At 35.8% G+C, this 19,164-nt stretch overlaps 2 protein-coding genes across 7 annotated transcripts in view; both read left to right on the top strand.

The window, feature by feature from the left end:
- Positions 1-243: 243 nt before the first annotated feature.
- On the top strand, positions 244-10,642 carry LOC132909673 (putative defense protein 3). Its single transcript, XM_060964619.1, has 4 exons — positions 244-619; positions 885-1,136; positions 5,240-5,447; positions 10,285-10,642. The coding sequence occupies exons 2-4, from the start codon at positions 908-910 to the stop codon at positions 10,346-10,348; spliced, it is 501 nt and encodes a 166-aa protein (XP_060820602.1). The 5' UTR covers positions 244-619; positions 885-907; the 3' UTR covers positions 10,349-10,642.
- A 4,439-nt stretch (positions 10,643-15,081) lies between these two features.
- Positions 15,082-19,164, top strand: part of LOC132909670 (uncharacterized) — a 47,133-nt gene continuing 43,050 nt past the window's right edge. For 2 of the 6 annotated variants that reach the window (XM_060964610.1, XM_060964614.1), the window contains exons 1-2: positions 15,083-15,514; positions 15,596-16,021. In XM_060964610.1, the coding sequence (XP_060820593.1) occupies positions 15,838-16,021 (184 nt within the window). In that variant the 5' untranslated portion in view covers positions 15,083-15,514; positions 15,596-15,837. Of the gene's footprint in view, positions 16,022-19,164 lie in introns of all 6 variants that reach the window. The other 4 variants (XM_060964612.1, XM_060964615.1, XM_060964613.1 and 1 more) reach the window with 3 other exon arrangements.

Below are 19,164 nucleotides of genomic sequence, written 5' to 3' on the forward strand. Positions count from 1 at the left end.
TTTAACTACGATTCAACGAAGTAGCCTTGTTACTACAAAATTAAAAATACTTCCAAATGAAAATATTTCCATTATTCACGAATAAAATTAGGTCACTGGAAATATTACCTAACGGGATAAAAACAGAGCATTCTTACTTTGGCACAAAATTAAATATATATTCAAATAGAAATGTTTCTGTTACCAACGAACTGATTTTTATTTGATTAAAAAATACATTTTCAAATATCTTTCACTTGTATCAAGAGATATTTTCCTAAAAGATATAGCAGGCCAAGATATCGAATCGACGAACACGTGAATCTATAAGTTTTACATCTCCAGCATCATACTTTCGAAAATTTGTAACCCACCGAGCTGTTCCTTCGAAAGTGGGAAGGATTAAACGCGAAGGATATCGAAACACGATTCGCAGTCAGCTGCAGAATCAACGAAGGGATCGAAGTGAAAGTGACAATTAGCAAAGGTGAATTGTGCCAGCCTTTTATGATTCCATGGTGGGATCTGGCCACGTTTGAGTTACTCGCAGGAGGTCGAGTGGTGCAGTTCCCTTCCAGTCATTCTACCTCCAACACGATCATTTTTAATTTTACGTCTTTTTCTTATTAATTTAATCGTAGTAAGTGTCTTTCAATTTCCTTACTTTTTTCCTTAAATTATCAAGGAGAAAAGGGATACTTACATACCTACTGCTCCTTTTTTCTTCTTTTTTTTTCCAAATTATATTGTCTAAATATTTTGTCAGATGTATCAAATCTTATATCTTAATATATTTGAAAATAATTTTAACAATTTTAAAATAATAATTTCAATTCACAAATTCTTTCCAAGCAACCGATAACTTCATTACTATCCTCATTAATGCAAAAATCTAATACTGTCAGGAGCGCAAGAGGAGCGTCAAAAGATGAACATGAGCTTGATCAAGAGGAACGTGGCGTTTGGTACATTGATCGTGCTTTCTTCGGTGTTCGTCGCGTACAGTTTCCCTGACGGTGCACCGGTGGATACTTGCGTGAAGCCATCGAAAGCCAACGAACCTAATCATGGCCAAGCGAAGTCGCAATCCGTACAATCGAGTCCTTACGCTTTTACCGCCTCGTCGTCGCAATACGGCCCTGGATCTCAGATCACTGGTACGTTATCCGTCTCTTAAAGAATCGTTGTTTACGCTTTTGCACATTTAAAGTCGCCATAAATGCGAAAACATGCGCACTCAACTAATTACCTCGTAAATTGGAAAATAAGAAAAATAAGAAACAAGACTACAATTAAACAATTTTCCTCCCATTTGTAAAGAGAATTCAGTCGCAGTACGCATTGTTCTTCACAAAAGCTGATAAACTACTTTGCGAAGAAGAAGAAAAATCGTTTCTTCAAAAAGGAAACGAGAGAATCTTATTTCCTTTGAAAGGGGTGAAAAGAGATAGTCGAACGTTTCGTCGCAAACAATTTCCTTTGTATTCTGTCGGAAAATTAGCGATACAGGGCGAGAACGATCGAATAGGAAAAGAATAACGGGACGAAGCCGATATAGGGAACAATCGATCCAATCAACGTGGATAACTCGAAACGCGTCTAAACGCTAACAATCGCGTATTCTGCGGCTCGGTCCGGTTCTGCATGTTCAATCATCGGAATAATAGCGTGAATCGTCTACGACTGAAAAATACGTTTCTATATAGACTTCGTCGAACACCAGCGAAATTACGTGCCTAAAATCCCTCTTATTCAGCCAACTTGTCGTGTAACGAAACGTTAGATCAAACTCGCGTTCGAGTTTAACGTTTGCGCTAAACTTGCCCAACCTTCGTAGCTTATCACGATTAAATGACAGTTTCCTGAGTTCTAAAACCGGTCTTCGAATTTCCGATCTCTGATGGAAATTTTGTAGGAACGCGAGTGAAATTTTTAGCCACAGTACCGTAGCTGCTACTTCGTTTTTTACTCTACAAAGTTTAATGTCTGCAAGACGAATATTGATCAAATTGTCGACGAATAACGCAGGATTTGCAGTGGAAGTAAACATTTTTGCGCTGCTTCGTCGAAGATTTCCATCGACGATCAAAGGGAGACAAACAATTTGATAAGAATTTGTTATATCAATGAATATTAATCGTAAGAACTAAGACGTGGAGAAGCTCGGCGAAAGCTTGCTGGAATATTTTAATGACAACGGCGCTTCTATAACGATGTAGACGAATCGAATAAATAAATTGAAGATCTAAAAAAGAAGCGAAGAAATGGCTAGTGTCGTTTGATCGAACTAATCTTTAGGGTAGATGGGTATAAAATTGGAATTTTTATTTTTTTATTGTTCGTACTACTAGTAAAACAACGTACAATTTTATCAAATAGAAAGTAACAGTAAAATTTCTGAAAATGATTCGTAAGGAAGTTTACAAGTTGACAAGAATTTTTTACCCTCAGATCGAGAGTCTTGTTAGCAGGTTGATTAATTTGCCAAGTAATTTCGTGCACGTACATAGAAACCGGAAGTAACATATTTTGCAACCATGCAGCTCGATAAGTAAGGAGCCAGGCTAAGGTTTGCAAGGTTCCCCAGCTGCAGCTTTCTCATTCGACTTAACACGCTTGCACGAAAAAAGAAATACGCGCTAGCCTGACCTGACTTTGCCTAGTTAAATCTAAAGCACGCATTCTAGAATGCAAGCAACTCGCCTACGTGTCCTTCTATTCGCAGAACCTATCTAGAATGCGAGACTGACTTCCCTCACGTTAAAATAAAATACAATTATACGACGATTCCTCTCGTTTCTCGTCTTCCATTTATGGTTGAACGAACGAAGAGGAATTTTTACACAATTTACGATAATTTGTCGAGTACTTTCTGTTCTTTTAATACTTGGTGTTTACTTTGAATGTTTTAATTTACACGTTTTGAACGCATCCTATGATACATCGTTTTATTTGTTACACAGCGACAGAGAAAAGATATCTCTAGTCTTCTGATAATCGAATTTGTTATTAATTACTTTTTATAAAATTGAATGTCACTTTAGTATTTATTCATCTTCATTTAGTTACCCTTCAATGGTATTTCAATTGTATAATTTTAAACTTTGTATAGCGTGTTTTAGTAGGTTGGTCGATCGTTACTTCTACTTCTTTGAAAATAAAATACGCTTTTGAGATACGTAGCTTCGATGATCTCTTTTTGTTATTCAATTTTTAATTCACTCTTGTTACACACTGTCTATTGTAAATTGAAATTAAGTTCGAAACCTCGCTCAGTACCGAACAACCAGCGTATCGTAGCAACTTCGTCTTTTTCTTTTTGGTCATCCTAATTGTGTTCTTTGTACAACGTCGCCTTTGTACACCGACTCTAATACCGTGTATCGATCAAAAGCGAAAGAAGAAAAAAGTTGTGTGTGGACAGAATAGAAGATTACCGTGTCGATGGAAAGGGAGTGGCACGAACATTACATTCTAATTTTGCCAATCAATATCGAAGTTATTTATCCGATTTAATATTATATAGTAAATACAGTTATTATAGGATATAGTTATTTATTATTCATCAAGCTTGATATACACGTCTGTCGTAACTTTGTGATTTTACCTTCAGTATGAAAATCACAAAATTTAACGAAAGATTGAACAATTATACAAAACGTATGAAAATTTCGTTCGTTCATTGTTCCAATAGAGTGCAAACATTATTTGGTTTTTGTTCGAAAGACTGTAACTGACTCGACAGCAAATAGTTTGAATTTATTCTAAATTCTGAAAATAAATAGTACATTTCTGTCGAAACAAAGCACGATGTTAAAACGTTAAAAAGAAAAATATCAAATGTAAATATTACTCTTTTATTTATCTCACTTTGCTGATATTAAATTTATATTTTAAAAATGAATATTGCATTTTTTGTTGAGAAGCAGAGAAACGAGGTTTTCAGATTAAAATAAATATTAAATTTATCTAAATATTCAAGTTGTCTTTTAATGAACAATGTTTCATTTGTATCAACATTTGTATGTTAGATTGAAGGTCAGAAATCATTCCATCACAATTGATGAAACAGAGGGGAAGAGAACAAGGGAAGATAACAGGGTTCGACTAAGAATATAATTGAGGTATTGACCTTCCTTTTTTATCACGAGCAGAGATATTAAGGCGATTGACCTGCGACTAAACTGGTTCCTTTCGAATGTCTTGGAATATTCGAGAAATGGGGAAGCCGGAATGAAATAGGGTGTAGCGAGGGAGGCGCAAACGAATAGTAGTCGAAACGAATCCCAAGGTCTACGTCCTGTTTACGTTCTCGGAGAAAATAAGCTTCCTGCTTCCTACTGCTGAAAGTTTCGTTCACGTTTTCCTTTTACTTCCTTAGCAATTTCCTGAAGTTGTTTTATAGTACCTATTCTCTCTTTATTTTCTTTTTTTTTATCATTGAATCTTATCGATAAATTTAGAATAATATACGAATCACGATTGCGATTGTGATTATTCCTCGTCATTCTAATATTCATACTATGCACCTATTCTCTTATCTCCAAGAAATTTTTTCACACACTGTAAAAATGTTAAAATGTTTTTTTTTGGGATTATTATATTATATTTTTATATTGTTTCTATTTCCCTTACCTTCTATTCGCTATGAATGGTAAGCTAGCAACGAACACAGTATCTTACAGGAAATAATCAATTTTTTCATTCTACAAGTAAAATTTATAAAACAGAATCTCCCCAATCTTGGGAAGAAGCATCTAAAAAATACCACCGCGTTAAACTACAATTTTTATTACATCGCATTTTTTTAGTATAATAACACAGCATGCCCCGTACATTCATTTTGTCCACTTCACATATACATACAGTTGGTATTCTAAGCTTCTAAAAATTCCGGAAAAATTTCAAGCTACCTACCAACGTATCCGCTTTATCGTCCAACAAATTCCTGCGCAAGTTAACAGATTTCCTTCATAACGACGAACCATTTATTCAAGCAGCAAAATAGAATGTTCAACTTTGCTGGTGTATCCAAATGGAGCCATAAATGCCAGAAAAAGATTGATTAACGAAAAAATGTGCGGATTAATTGGTCCACCTACGAGAAATCACATTCTCCAACATCCCTTCTTACATTCGTCGATCGTTCTTTCTATGTTTACTTGCCTCCTTTGTGTTCCTCAGCAACCCATACTCACGGACAATATCATCAAACTGTCCCTGGAAATTGAGTTCTCCAGTGAACCGAATGTTTTTCCAGTGACCATCAGCGGCTCGTCGTTCAAGGGATTCTTCCTGCAGGCACGTGACCCCGATACAGACAACTGGATTGGTTCCTGGGCGCAAACCGACAACACGAATACCCACCCCGAATGCAGTGCCGTGACACACGCCGATCCTTACGTGAAACAGCACGCCACTCTTATCTGGAATGCACCACCGAACGCCCGTGGACGCGTGTACTTCACGTGAGTGCCAATTTTCTTCGTTCGGGGAAGATAAACCGCACTAACGCGGTTTGCCTTGCAAATCGATCGCTTTGATAGAAATTTAAAGCCAGCCACGGAGAGTCGCGTGGATGATCTTCGGAATTGCGGAGAATCGCATTGCGTACGTTTCGTATCGTTGTACTTTGGCAATATTCTCATACGTTGGATTAACAGTTGCAGGATGCTTTTACAACAGAAGTTTTTGAAATCGAGTTGCGCGATATTTTAAACGAGGTGGAACCTTCTGAAACTAAGTTACTGTGTATTTTTACAGTGAAACTTTCTGTAGCCGAGCTTCGTAATATTTATTGCAGTGAAACTTTTTGATGGCCAGTTTCGGAAAGAGTCATCGCTGTTTTACGAATCGTTTTGTATTTAATTTGTAAAATTGATTTGTTCTGGTAGGAAATTTTGTTAGAGTTACGTAAAGGAATTTATTTATCTAGCATTAATTTGTAACCTGTGAAATTTCGTTAATCGTGGAATTATTCGATTTTAGTCTAATTTCATAATAATTTCTGATAATCATTGTACGTTCGTTGATATATGAATAAGTCTCAATAATGCTTCATTCAAACGTCACGTATTCTATCATAGATTAACAGGAGAATCGACATAAATTTCCAATACTGTCAAGCTTAATTTACACACGTTTATTATAAACGACAAGCATGTGCAGAATATAATTTATGGTAATTGGTAGCACTTTGGTGAAGGGAAATATTTGTAAATTCTTCCCCGTGGAATGCAATCTACTCGCAAGATTGCGTCACTCTTATCGTATACGAAACGATATCATTTGTTGCGCTTAAAACGAGAACGGGTACAAGCCATTATAATGCAGTTACAAAATAGCATGATCATTTATTCACCGTACTATGACTTCTGAATATTTCTTAATCCCCGTATCGTTCCTTTAAAAACTGTTTCTTTTATCAAAGAAATATAGTGAAATTATTATCAATGTCTTTACTGTTTTTATTTCCTGGATTTATATTAAAAAGAAAATTAAATTGTTACTTAGAATTAATATAAAAAATTTTCATATGTATATAAAATCTTTGGATCCTTCTTCACTCACTGTAAACGAAAGATCGTCGAACGATAGAAATTAGTTGCAGTGGAGTTTTGGAAAGTATTGTAAAATAAATTGAAAAATAAATAATACGAACAACATGAGACAATTTTAACAACTTCACTGGTGCCAAAAAGTTCAGGATATCACAAAATTAGGAGGATAATGAAAGAGAAACTAAAATCGAAGTGGTAATTATCAGCCACATCCTCTAGGGATAATAATACCCTGTGCTGTACTTAGTTTTTGATGTCTGTCAAAGAGTTCATCTTTGCAGTCCTCAAATTAGATGTAATTATTCGCAAAGTCCTCATTTCTGCGAAACGCGTTTTACCAAAGCATTAGCCAGTATCAGACTATTAATTGGGCTTAACCATATTTTCGTTCTTAATGGATAGTATCAGTTTTAATAGAACACAGACTTTTTAATAAATTTATTTATCCAAGTTATTTACAAAGTTATTTATCCAATTTCCGAATAAAATATTTACGTGTAAAATAATTAAGAAACATCAAAGGAGATCATTTTTATCGTTAGTTTCTAATTATCGTTTAATATTTCAAATTTACACGTGTCTGTAAAATAGCTCACAGAAAAATGTTAATAATCTTTATTGCTTATGTGAATTTTACGAAAATTCTACTTCACGTAATGAGAAAAATATAGAAATTTAATTTCGTCATGTACACGTACGTTGCAGTTATTTTTTAATATTCCAAAGTTTCATTTAATTGAGTTTGTACGCATCATTCATAGATCACTGGTATTTTAATAATCTCCATACATTGCGCGTTTCTTCCGTTAAATATTTTTAATATAAAGATTTCATTAAACACAGTCAGAAAGATGTAAAAAAAAGTAATATGCTTTATGAAGGTCATGTTGCCTTAAAATTTCTAATTATTTTTTAGAATCGTTTATTTTGTATTATTGCAACTTTGACGTTCCTCTTTTTAACTCATCTGCATTTCGGTGATTGGTAGATCCCGATAGCAACTGTTGCAAATTAAGCCATTCTATGTGAATATTTAATACAGCGAGCACCACGGGATTCTTAGCTTCAAAAGAAATTTCTTTTGCTTCGCAAATAATTAATCTACTGTGACAATAATTTACGACCAATGTCCCCATTAGTTACCAGAGGAACACGTTGGTAGGAAGCGTTAAACTTCCAAGCTAGGCTAATTAATTAATTTTAGCCACGGGTTTTTACCCGTTGGGACTTGAACAATCTACTCGCGGTTTCCTGTGGTCCAAATAGAAAAACTTCCATTTTTCTTCAGTTTCCTACGTAAGTCGTGCACTCAAAGTCATAAAGAAACATTCATTTTCTCAACATGCAAAAGAATCGCGTTGGATAAAGTTGAAGGGAAAGAATTAGTTAATTTGATTTTAATTCATCCAGAGAATTACGTTCTGTTAAATTGCAATTATATTTCTGTGCAAAAGTACATTATCTAAATAGTAATAATTTATCTCTCGAAGCAAATTATATTTACTCGTTTCTTTTCTTTTGATTCATCGGTAAAATTAAATTTGTCGAACTGAAATTAAAAAAAAAGATCCAACCCTAATCTCGATTCTTTAAAGCATGATCGTGTTAATTCGTAAAACAGTTATATTCGTCAAATTGCGGTGTATCTATTTCCTTTTTCCAATTCATCGGGAAAGTGAACATCTTAAATGTTTGTTTATTATTATTTACTAAATTACAACCCTTTCATCGTACACATTAGCCGAATTAAAAGGAAAATTTCCATAATTCTATATTTCCAATTTCGTAAATTGCAATTACTCTTTGCAATGTCGAGCTTCTGTCGAAAATCTCTTCACCAAATTGCGATGCTCTTGTGCATCACATTCTGAAATTGAATTAATCCAATTAAAATGTAAAATGAAAAAATTTGTGTCATCGATTATCCTGGGAAACAAATTCCAATATTTCATACGAGGATCTCCATTAATTTCGTATTTGCAATTTCCTAACTTGTAATTCCTTTCTATTCGATTTTGACAAATTTACGTTCACCGAACTGCAATGATCTCGTTATTCGCCTTCACGTTATATCGTATTGCGAAATTATATCATTGAAATTGAAATCGAAAATGTGGCCTTCATTAGGTACTAATTATCTTGGAAAATAGAGTTCACTAAGTTACGACGTGGATGAAGGATTTCCATTCGACAGGGGATAACGTAATAAGATTAATTGTATGCTGCTGGCCAGTGGAAATAATCGTTTCCGCCGCGCGATTGCTCGCGAATACGCGTGTACACGGCAGGTTTGCTAATAAACCATCGAATTTCCAGGGAATATTACAGGTCAGAAGGTTCGCATGCCGGGCTGAAAGGTAACGGATGAATCGTTCTAGCTCGTTGCGGTCCCTCGTTCGAAATACCACGTTGAATCGTTTTACAGTACAGAAACTTCTATTTTTTTCTTTTTACCTTTCCTTTACCTTTTTCATACGAGCATGGGAAAACCCGACTCGTAAGTGGTGTAGTTTTAAATTTGTTCACCCTCGTGTATCCCAGCAGTATACGGGTTTTGAAAAGAAAAAAAAAAGAAGAAAAGAGGGAAAGGACGCGTTCGTTCAGTGAAGTTTAAAACATCAACTTCGAGCGTTTTCTTTTGTTCGATCAATATTTTACTTGTTACGCTTGTAGCGTTAATGCGATGTTTCCGTTGCATCCTATTCATACGGTGAGTTTATTCAATGTTATCGATGTTATTAAGAAAAGAATTCTGTATTTTTATTATTTTATTTATATTTTATTATATTCTCTATTTTTGATATATAAATGTTTTAATTTCAATTATTATTTTATGTTGATATATTATCTAAACACAAAAGACAGCTTCTTTAATCATTATTCAGCACATCGGTAAATATCACTTATTTTCATAATTTTCTGCCGCAAAACGCTATTGATATTAACATTAACGATTTCGTTGTTGCTCTTTGCATCTGTATTCATTATTTTATAGGAACAGTTTTGTTGTTGGATTAATACTGTTCTTAGGTTCTGAACCGTAGGAGTAGCTGACGCATGGCTGATCATTAAAGACCCAATCTCCTTAATAGTATCTCTGGTACACATATTTCGAAAGCAATAAAAGAGAATGTATTTCCATTGATCTTCTTATTTTTATACAGCTCAGTGGTTAAAAAATCGTAAAGATATATATATATATATATGTAATGATACTTTAAGAGATATGATAAATTCATCAAGTTTTCTAAAAAGATCAATAGTATATAGCTAATCTTGTGGTAATCAATATTTCTAAAAATATAAAAGAGTATAATTAGATTGGTGTGAAATGAAGACAGATTGAATCATAAAAAGAAGTTTGTGATAATACAAAATTGATCGACAGCGTATCAAAAAAAAAAAAAAAAAAATTGCTTCGCTACTCTGTAAAGGACAAAACACATGACTTATGGTATTTCTCCTCCAGCTAGCGTGTTTTAAGTATAGTATTAACAATAAAATACGAGTGGATAGCGGCATTGATTTTGCATTTTATTAGCTATCGTAATACTTACGATTCTCTGAATTATATCGCAAACGAAATGATACACGACACGATATTTTACATGTCAAACGTGGATGCTATAAACTCGCCAAAGAATGCCGAGATATTTCAATCTAAAAGAATCTAAGACGTTAATCTTCGACCATTTACTTTAAGTTAGGGTATTTAATCTGAAATTTGTGATTTTTCTGATTACAGAGGCACCATTTTGAAGGAATACGCGACTTACTGGTCCAATCTGGTAGCCACAACGAAGAATTGAAGATCTCTGTTAATTTCTAAGTCCAAAAGTACTCTACTCTGGAACTAATAATCGTATTCGATTTTTCGAAAGATTTTGCTTTTGCGTTGAAAGCATAGTGATTCATAAATGAACAGAGGGAAGTGGTGACATCGGAACGCCCGAGAACATCGTAAAATACGAAGAAACGTGTATTTTGTGCTATCTTGTATATTGTATATTGATCTATTTTATTGTAAGAAAGAAAGAACGATTTTAAATATAAAATCACAAAAATTCACAGACTTTCTATATCCTAGCTATATTAATCTATTTTTTTATAAGCAGAAACTAAGATATTAACTGTCAAATAATAAAAGCTTTTTATATTGCTTATATATATTGATCTGTCTTGTAACAAGGAAAAACGTTAAATACAAAATCATAAAAATGTACACGATCTTGTATATTGATCTATATTTCTTCTAAGAAGAAATAGTTTCTAATATAAAATCGTAAGAGTTTACACATTTATGTCTTTCTTCGCCTCGTAGAAGAAGTTGAACTTTCGTTGTTCATGAAATATTGATGATGTTGTTCCAGTCGGTTCTTTTTCTGTTAGTCTGTGGAAGCTACTTTCTATTTTCATTCGCAACCGGTCGCTAAGGTGCTCGATCTGTCAGACGCAGTTGCGTAATATTCGATTGACTGAGTATACATCGTTTGTACGAGTGTACATATTTGTACAACGTACAGCGTTAAACTGTAAAGTCTTGAAAATATAAAATTGATCGACAAAAGATATAAAATTGACAGACGAAAGATATAAAATATCGCGTTTTTCTCCTGATGATCATCATATAAACTATCGAGTGTAGAGAATTTAAAGCTTTACCATGTCAAGGTACTATATATATTCAAATTACCTACATTAATGGCTAGAATATTCGATTATGGCTCGTAATGCAATAAATACACAAAATCTAATAAATCCATTAACACGATGGAAAATTCTTTTTACATGCGTCAATTTCATTTTTTACGTAGACTTAAATTAAATTTATAGCCAAATAATCAAAAGTATAATAAATTTACCAATATAACGAGCAAAAGCTTAATTTCCATTTTATGTAATTTCAGTAATTTCGCATTAAATTTATAATCGAATATGCCTGTTAACAGCCTTGTTCATTACGCGAACGAAGTCTTTGGACTTTTCACGGTAATAAAACGCCGATTCTACGTTACTTTAATAAATGACGGTGTAATCAAAACGTCACGCACTTCTGTACGATCTCTCATTGTTAAGAATGTGGCACAAGGTTCATCGAAACTACAATCTTCCTCTAACGATCGAGTAAAATTGATTACCAGTAACGAGAAGGAAGACCATTAGAATTCCACGAAACATTACCTCGGCAACAACTCGCTCGTCAGACAAAGAAATCTCCCAGCTTTTCACATCCACCGAGTATCTTCAACCTACCCTAACAAATGATCGCATCGTGCGAAGAATTTCAGCCTTCGGGGACATGATCGTAACAGATTCACTTTTCCAAGACTTCAAACCAAAGTTACGCAACGTTCGCTCCCAATGGATTCGCCTAACATCTGTTTCGACATCCTATCTCTTTCAACATCCAGCAAACCAAGATTTACCTATTCACGAGGCTACGGTTAGAAGTTGAACTGAAACTTTAATTAACGTTAAACAAGGAAACGCTCTGCGTCTTCGAATAAGCAAGCAACTATATTCGTTTATAGTTTCGAAAATTGACATACATTTAAACAGATTTAGAGAAAAAACGCGTTAAGAATAGGATATAATATTTATTTTTTCTAGGTATAGAAGAGGAGAGATTTTGGAGAAGTTTGCGATTAATGATTGTTTTATTGCGCGAGAAACGACGGTTCGGTTGGCAAAGTTCTCAAACTTATGAGCACGGAACAGATCTTGCGATCTTTTCTCGCAAAACTATCGCATCTAAATTCACCGATCGGCTTTTCTGACGTCGACTCCAATTCGAAGCTACTTAGAATGGCGAAGTGTATCGGCGAGATCTGTTTGGAAGTTATCGAACCTCCCTTACGGGGACGACCCACTTTTACCGATCGACTAACTTACGTAACGTGTCTCGCGATACTTTTGCTCGCATTACGACGTGCTGAGTTCCATTAACGGCAATCCGACGAAAGAAACGGCAAAACCCTCTTTGGAAACGTGTGGTAACCATCTCGTCGTCGTGTCGGCTCACGTGTCTCCGCGTGAAACCGGTAATCGTTGCTCCTTAAACAGCGGAACGAGAATTCCCTTCCGATAGATTGCACGAAAGAAGCAATCGCCTTCTACGTTCCTGATAGCTCGACGACTCGTGCGATTTTTATCTTGGAAGGAGTCTCGGAACTTTTCCAAAAGATGCTAGTTCATCGTATTAACTGCTTCGATCGATAATCCTTACGAGTTTCTAAGATTTTACAAAATTTATTAATTAATTTTACAAAATGTTGCGTTGGAAATGATTTTAGATTTTCGTATCTAGAATCCTTGGAAATATTAGGTTCTTCTAAAAGTCTCTTTCGGTTTATGAGCTAATAATTGAACTTATTACATTATATTATAAAATACACAGCATTTTTTGTTTTAATGCGTGCAAAACGTATCCTATGGCAGCTAGAGGATGTGACTGAAGATAAAGGCGAATACATTTGACAGACTAGGTTTCATATTTGTATAAACATTGTATAAACAAATGAAGCAGCTGCGTGCAGATAGCGAAAGACACTTTTGGGTCAACCTGATATTACGTCGAATAATTTTAGATTTTTGTAGGTGATAAATTTTTATTTGATATAAAATGAAAATTGCATATAGTGGGAAATTTTTAATTTTTATGTCTAATAAATTTGTACGTACTGTGACCGAAAACTCAGCGAAACTACATATCAACGTCGACCACGGAACAGATTTTACGACCACTTTTCGCAAACCTGTCGCATCTAAATTCACCAACGTCGATTCCAAGAAGCTATAGAATCTCGAAGAATAGTAAAATAGATCTTATCCGATTGAAAAATAAAATTAAACATTGATATAACGCAATTGTAAGAAATCAGCGAATCGTATTGTAAAATTTTAGATTCAACGTTCTTATACCTAAAAAAATCTATGAATTCTGTCGCTATTTCATACTATGCGTGTTATAAACTAATTTAAGGACCTACTTAATGGCCGTGTATTAGATTAAGATCAGAGTGTTAATTACCTCGACTGTATAGTACCCGAGTATTTCTCAATTTCTGCTTCTGACAGAAGTAGACCAGTTTACGCGTTTGATTGCCATAAAAATCGGGACGACGTCGCTCGATGTAATATACCCAAGGGCTTTATGGCAGAACTCTTCGTGAATATATCGATAGAAATGTTCGTCGACAACGACAGCTGACAAGTTTTAATCGCTTTATTCTAGAATTTTTTTCTTTCCGATTGAACGGTGCTCGATATGATAATACAAATTGATAGTTGTAGGAAAAATAAGAGAATAACAAAGATAGAACGTCAGGAAACATCTAAACGTTCAAACGAAGCTTTATATGGAAGATCGGATAAACGAGTGTAAAAATATCGATTTTGAACGAATACGCGTCTCTTAAAATATTGACGAAGATTCGAACAACGAAGAATACATGACACGAATGCGTGGCATCTGAACGTGTGAAGAATTGAGATCCGCAGACAATAGAGCGTGGATCTGTTTCGCACGGTATTTCAGTAGTTAAACTTTAAAAGCGAAGCGTAAGGTTGAACTGGTATTTTGTTTCAGGTGGTCCAAAATATGGAATTTTAGATTTTTGCGGTATTATTGCACAAAACTACTCTTATTGATCGCACGATGAAACATTTGATAAATATTTCCATAAAAAAGAAGGTTAAGCTGTATATTTAATATCCCTGCTATCCTCTGATATCTTATTTTTATAAAAAATCGAGGATTTACGGTTATTCTATTCCACGAATTCGATAAAAATAAAGAGTTCGATAGGTCACCAGAGTTGGGTATTACGAAGAGATAAAAGGAAAAATGTTTTATTTGTATAAACATATGGTAAAACATTTTGCAATGGCATTCGTCATACTCGTATTCCATACTTCCAATTATCATGCTGCATGATCGAAGCGTTAACCTATTCGACGAATTCCAGGGACTATCCAAAATTTGATACTCTTCGCAACATTCGATAACAGCTATGTTCCAGCGAATTCTACTAACTCTCCGAAACTCTAGGTCTTTACCTTCCAATTCTCTATAACGCCGCTTTATATAGCCTAAACGAATTTCCCATTTTCCCTGTCCTAATTTTCTTCTACAATCATCGATGCGAAACAACCTGACCTGTTCACGATCCATATTTACAATGTACGCTCGCGTATCTCGGTCTACTGCTAATCCGTAGTCAGGTCGTTAAGATGACGACGCGTTTCCGCAGCGTATGTAACGAAACGCAACTCCCTTTCACCCTCTGTTACGCCTGCTCGTGAAGCAGCACGTCGACGATGTGTACCTCGCTTAGAATCATACATATTTACGTAGCGCCACAGAGGAACACATCGACCCTCGAGTCTCTCTGGCTGTTTCACGAGGAATGACTCAGGGGCTCTGCGCCCCTGCGACGATTCCACGGCTGCGGTTGGAGCTGCGACGAGGCGGGGGTGCGAGTAACGTGCTGGTTCTCGCATGCATTGCGCAGGACGTCGGCGCCCTAGCGTCGCGATCACCCTCCGACTCGATTCGGTCGTTGTTTGCTGCCTCCATATCGCTCTTGGCCGCGTGGCGAAGACGACCGTGTATCTCTTATTTCGTTTTATTCAACGACTCGTGAATTCTTCTCCATTTTCATGAAAATCTTGGCGAGAACCTGGGGCATTACTCAAGCAATATAATCAAGAAAGTATCTGTTTTCGAATCGGCGGATCGATCGTACAGTAAAATATATATCACGTATACATGAGAGAGGCAGAAAAGGAGGAAGAAGTCGGAGACTGAATAAAGAAGCAGTGTGCCATTCTGTTCCCATGAACCTGTCGTTCAAGCAGTGAGGGGAAGTTCTGGTGGTGGTGGTGGTGGTGGTTGCGGTAAAACGTGTCCACGAACCTTCCTCTCCTTCTTCGCTCTCTCCACGAGCCGGTACAACAAGACGTTGACGACCAGGGTGAATAAAAGAGCCGTCTATATACCGCCCTAAGTTCATTCTCGTTCAACATCTGGCAATTTTCGATTTTTCTAAATCTAGTTGCTTTCCTACTTTCCTCTGGCTGCCCGTGGAAAGGTGGAACGTGCGGAGATATGCGCGTGCTATCGATCACACGGGCCGATCGCGCGGATATGTGATACCGGAAGTAGGTACGGCAGGCTTGACCTGCGTGCAGGTGCTCCACGGTGCGTACCACGTATGCGTACATACATAGGGGTGAGCAACGACAGAGAAGAGAAGGGTGAGCGAGAAGAGGCCGCGTGTCAGGGCCAGTCGTGAAGATGCACGCCACCGACGCCGTCGCCGCGACGGCGTCCCTGCCGTCATCCACGTCCTGCGTGACCGCCTCGAGAAAGCCTGGCTATGCGGTCAACCTCGTCCTCGTCCTGTTCGTCTCCTGCTGGATCGTGCAGGATCGAATGGTCTTCGGCATGTCCGAACCACCCGAACTTACCACGATCGAGGGTGAGTCTTTTCCCTTTTCTTTCGAGTTTGTTTTCGAGTGGATCGTGAATTCTTGATGCATTTCGGAAAAGTATAACGCGCAGGAGTGTATGTAGAAAGCACGTAATAGAAAAATATATTAAGTCACGTAAAATATTAGATCGTGATCGAGAGTTTTATTTTCCTTTTCTCAATTCTTGCGAGTTGACCGTAAATATTTATGCATTTACGGGGATGCTAAACATATGACAATTTATGGAAAACATACAACGCAGTAGACCATGATTGCTCTGTTTTTAAATTTTTATCCGTAGATCGCAGATTGTTCTTCTATTTGCATAGAGCAGATCTTTTCCTTATTTGTGTTTCGTCTATTTTATAAGAACTAATAAATTAATTATAAATTTGCGTAGATATCCGCAATCTATTTATAAAGATTCACGTTCAGGTTAAATCGTGCACGAAGTTTGTTTTGTGGTAGAGTTGAAAGGATGATAAGTTGCGAGGAATATTCGCGGAGAATATGTCAAACTTTGAGTCTGAGGCAGGTTTTGTTAAGTGTACGTATTTTAGTTGGCGCTTTTGAGATGGAGGCAGAAGATGAAGTACCGCAGTAAGGAATACTCTTGATGAATATTCGAGTGATCTTGGAAGGTTTTTCGAAACTTTCCTCAATTATAAGATCACAATGACGAATGGCTTTCTCATTGCACGAAACTTTTAAATTAAAAGTATCTTTGACAAAAATTGACGTTTACTCGATTGTTAAACAAGAATCATGCAAATTGTGTGCATGTTCCCAAATACACTCTAAACTCCACGGTTTTAATTAATTATTTAATTTTTTTAAACTGTAGTATGCAAACACACCACGCAAATATACACGCTAATCTCTATAATCTTAATGAATTAAGTAATTACATAAATTGGTTCGTCTACTATAATAAAATTCTTATACATACACTAAGTATTTTTACATATATTCGTATTTTTTAAAAAAATTTTATTTTGTCAGGTTTTACATCTCATTCTCACTACCGAATTTTTCTAATCCTACGAAAATACCACTAAATAATAAGAAATTTAATATACTATATATATGTAGGGGTCTAATTAACTAAGTATGTCAATGGTATAATAAATATCAATATTTTTTGCAACCATTGTATTTTAATACCACGATATTATATTCTAATAAATATTTAACAACTCTTCCATTTAACAACTTCTTTTGCTCTACTTGCTGCATAATAAAATAAAATAAAATGACAAAGGATTATTTGCATCCTTTTCTTCTCTGATAAGAATAAAGAGATATTCATCGAATGTTTCTATAAAAGACACTTGGCATTGATTATCTCGACTATGTCACTGATTGCATTCTACTTTCATCCCTTTCACGTTTTTATTTCCGGTCGATATACGAGCAAATATTATTGCAGCATCGACGGGAGACTACGTGTCGATCGATGTCAAGATCTCTTTGTATTTTAAGTCCCTTTGCCGGATCAATGAAATACGTATGCACAGCGGATATACAATAAGCCTTTTGCACGATCGAACTCGACTATTTATTTACAACTGACCCATATACATTTTACGAGCTTCCAAACTGTACCAGCAACACGATAATCCCTAATACATCCATATGAAATCCAAATGACTGTACTCGCAACAATGCAAAAAACCGTAACGAATGTGTTGCAACGAAAAAAAAGTGCGACAAATGGCTGAGACAGCAATTGATTCTGTTCCACTTTAAAATTATTAAAGTACTGCGACAACGTTCAAAAAAGATGGCGAGGGAGATAATGAATGACAAATTAGTGGAAAACATAGGAATATTCCTTGTTAATTATGCAGTGAAGGTTCTCGTAGTAAAATTGTCAAGTAGTGAAAAATAATCATTCAAATAATTACTTTTGGCAACGATTTTTAGCAACGACACATCTTCTCTCCATTCTGCGCTCCTGTTGTTACAGAATTACATTGACAAGTATCGTACAATATTCTACAATATCCTACATTTTGTTGGAAATATATAAAATACGACTTTCGCATCGAAACGATAGAATTCTTACAGAAATTGTAATTTTGTGCTTCGTTTTTTTATTTCTTTTAAATTCGAGGTTTAAATCGACGTGTCGTGTTTCTTAGGTTCCTAACGTATCTTGCGACACAGGAAGCTTAATCCAAAGTCGAATGAAACATTCACAGATACAAATTATCCATTGAAAATACAAAATTCTCACGAACATCGAAACTTCGTGCTTCGTTCTCCCATTTGTCTTAAATTCAAGCTCCAACTTGACCTGCCTTGCTTCACTTAGGTTCCTAACGCGTGCTCAGACTCAGAACGTTAAAGTCAAACACACACAAGTAGAATTGATCCATTGGAAATACTTTGTTGTCCTACTTGTTTTGAATGCGAGCTTCAAATTGACATTTCTCGCATTCCACGCTCCGCGAGTCTGATGCGTTCTCAGACTCGGAAAGTTCAATCACCCGTTCAAGAGGTTCAGTATATTTCTTCCCCATCTGCCTGGTGCCCTCATTTGCGTTCTTATTTCCTGGACCAACGAGCTCGAGCTGCCTCTTTCCAATCGTTAAATCCAAGCGAATTGCACCCGGTAATATCATTCGCGTTCCTTGCATTCCTTCGGGATTCGTCGATCTCGCGTTAATCTTTTAATCTCTAACCAGTCCGAAGGATACTGTCGGCACATTTTGGACGGAAATTTATCGTGCTCGTTTCCGGTCGTCATTATCATTCCGACTTAGTAACCTATCCTTTGTATTTCTTGTTCGTATGTAAAACCAGCTAGCGTTCCTTCTTTTCCATTGTTTTCTACCACCTAATTTATCATCTCCTATTTTATTCTTCCTTTCAATGTTCCGATAATAATTTTATTACTGAAAAAAATTCTGTTCTCATTAGTAGTTGGTAGATTGTGGATGCTTATGCATTCGTGGATCAGAAAATTGAAATGAAAGATATAATAGAGAGAAACATAGAAAATATTCAAAGTTTAATATAAGTCTGTTTCTCATTGTTAGTTGTATTCATAAGAATGTAAGTTTGCGTAGATATCTGCAATCTGTTAATAGCTGGCAACAGAACGAGATCTTTCCTAGAATTTATACATTCTTAGATACTGAAAAGG

Source organism: Bombus pascuorum, chromosome 8 (assembly GCF_905332965.1).
Source record: "Bombus pascuorum chromosome 8, iyBomPasc1.1, whole genome shotgun sequence".
Lineage (NCBI taxonomy): Eukaryota > Metazoa > Arthropoda > Insecta > Hymenoptera > Apidae > Bombus > Bombus pascuorum.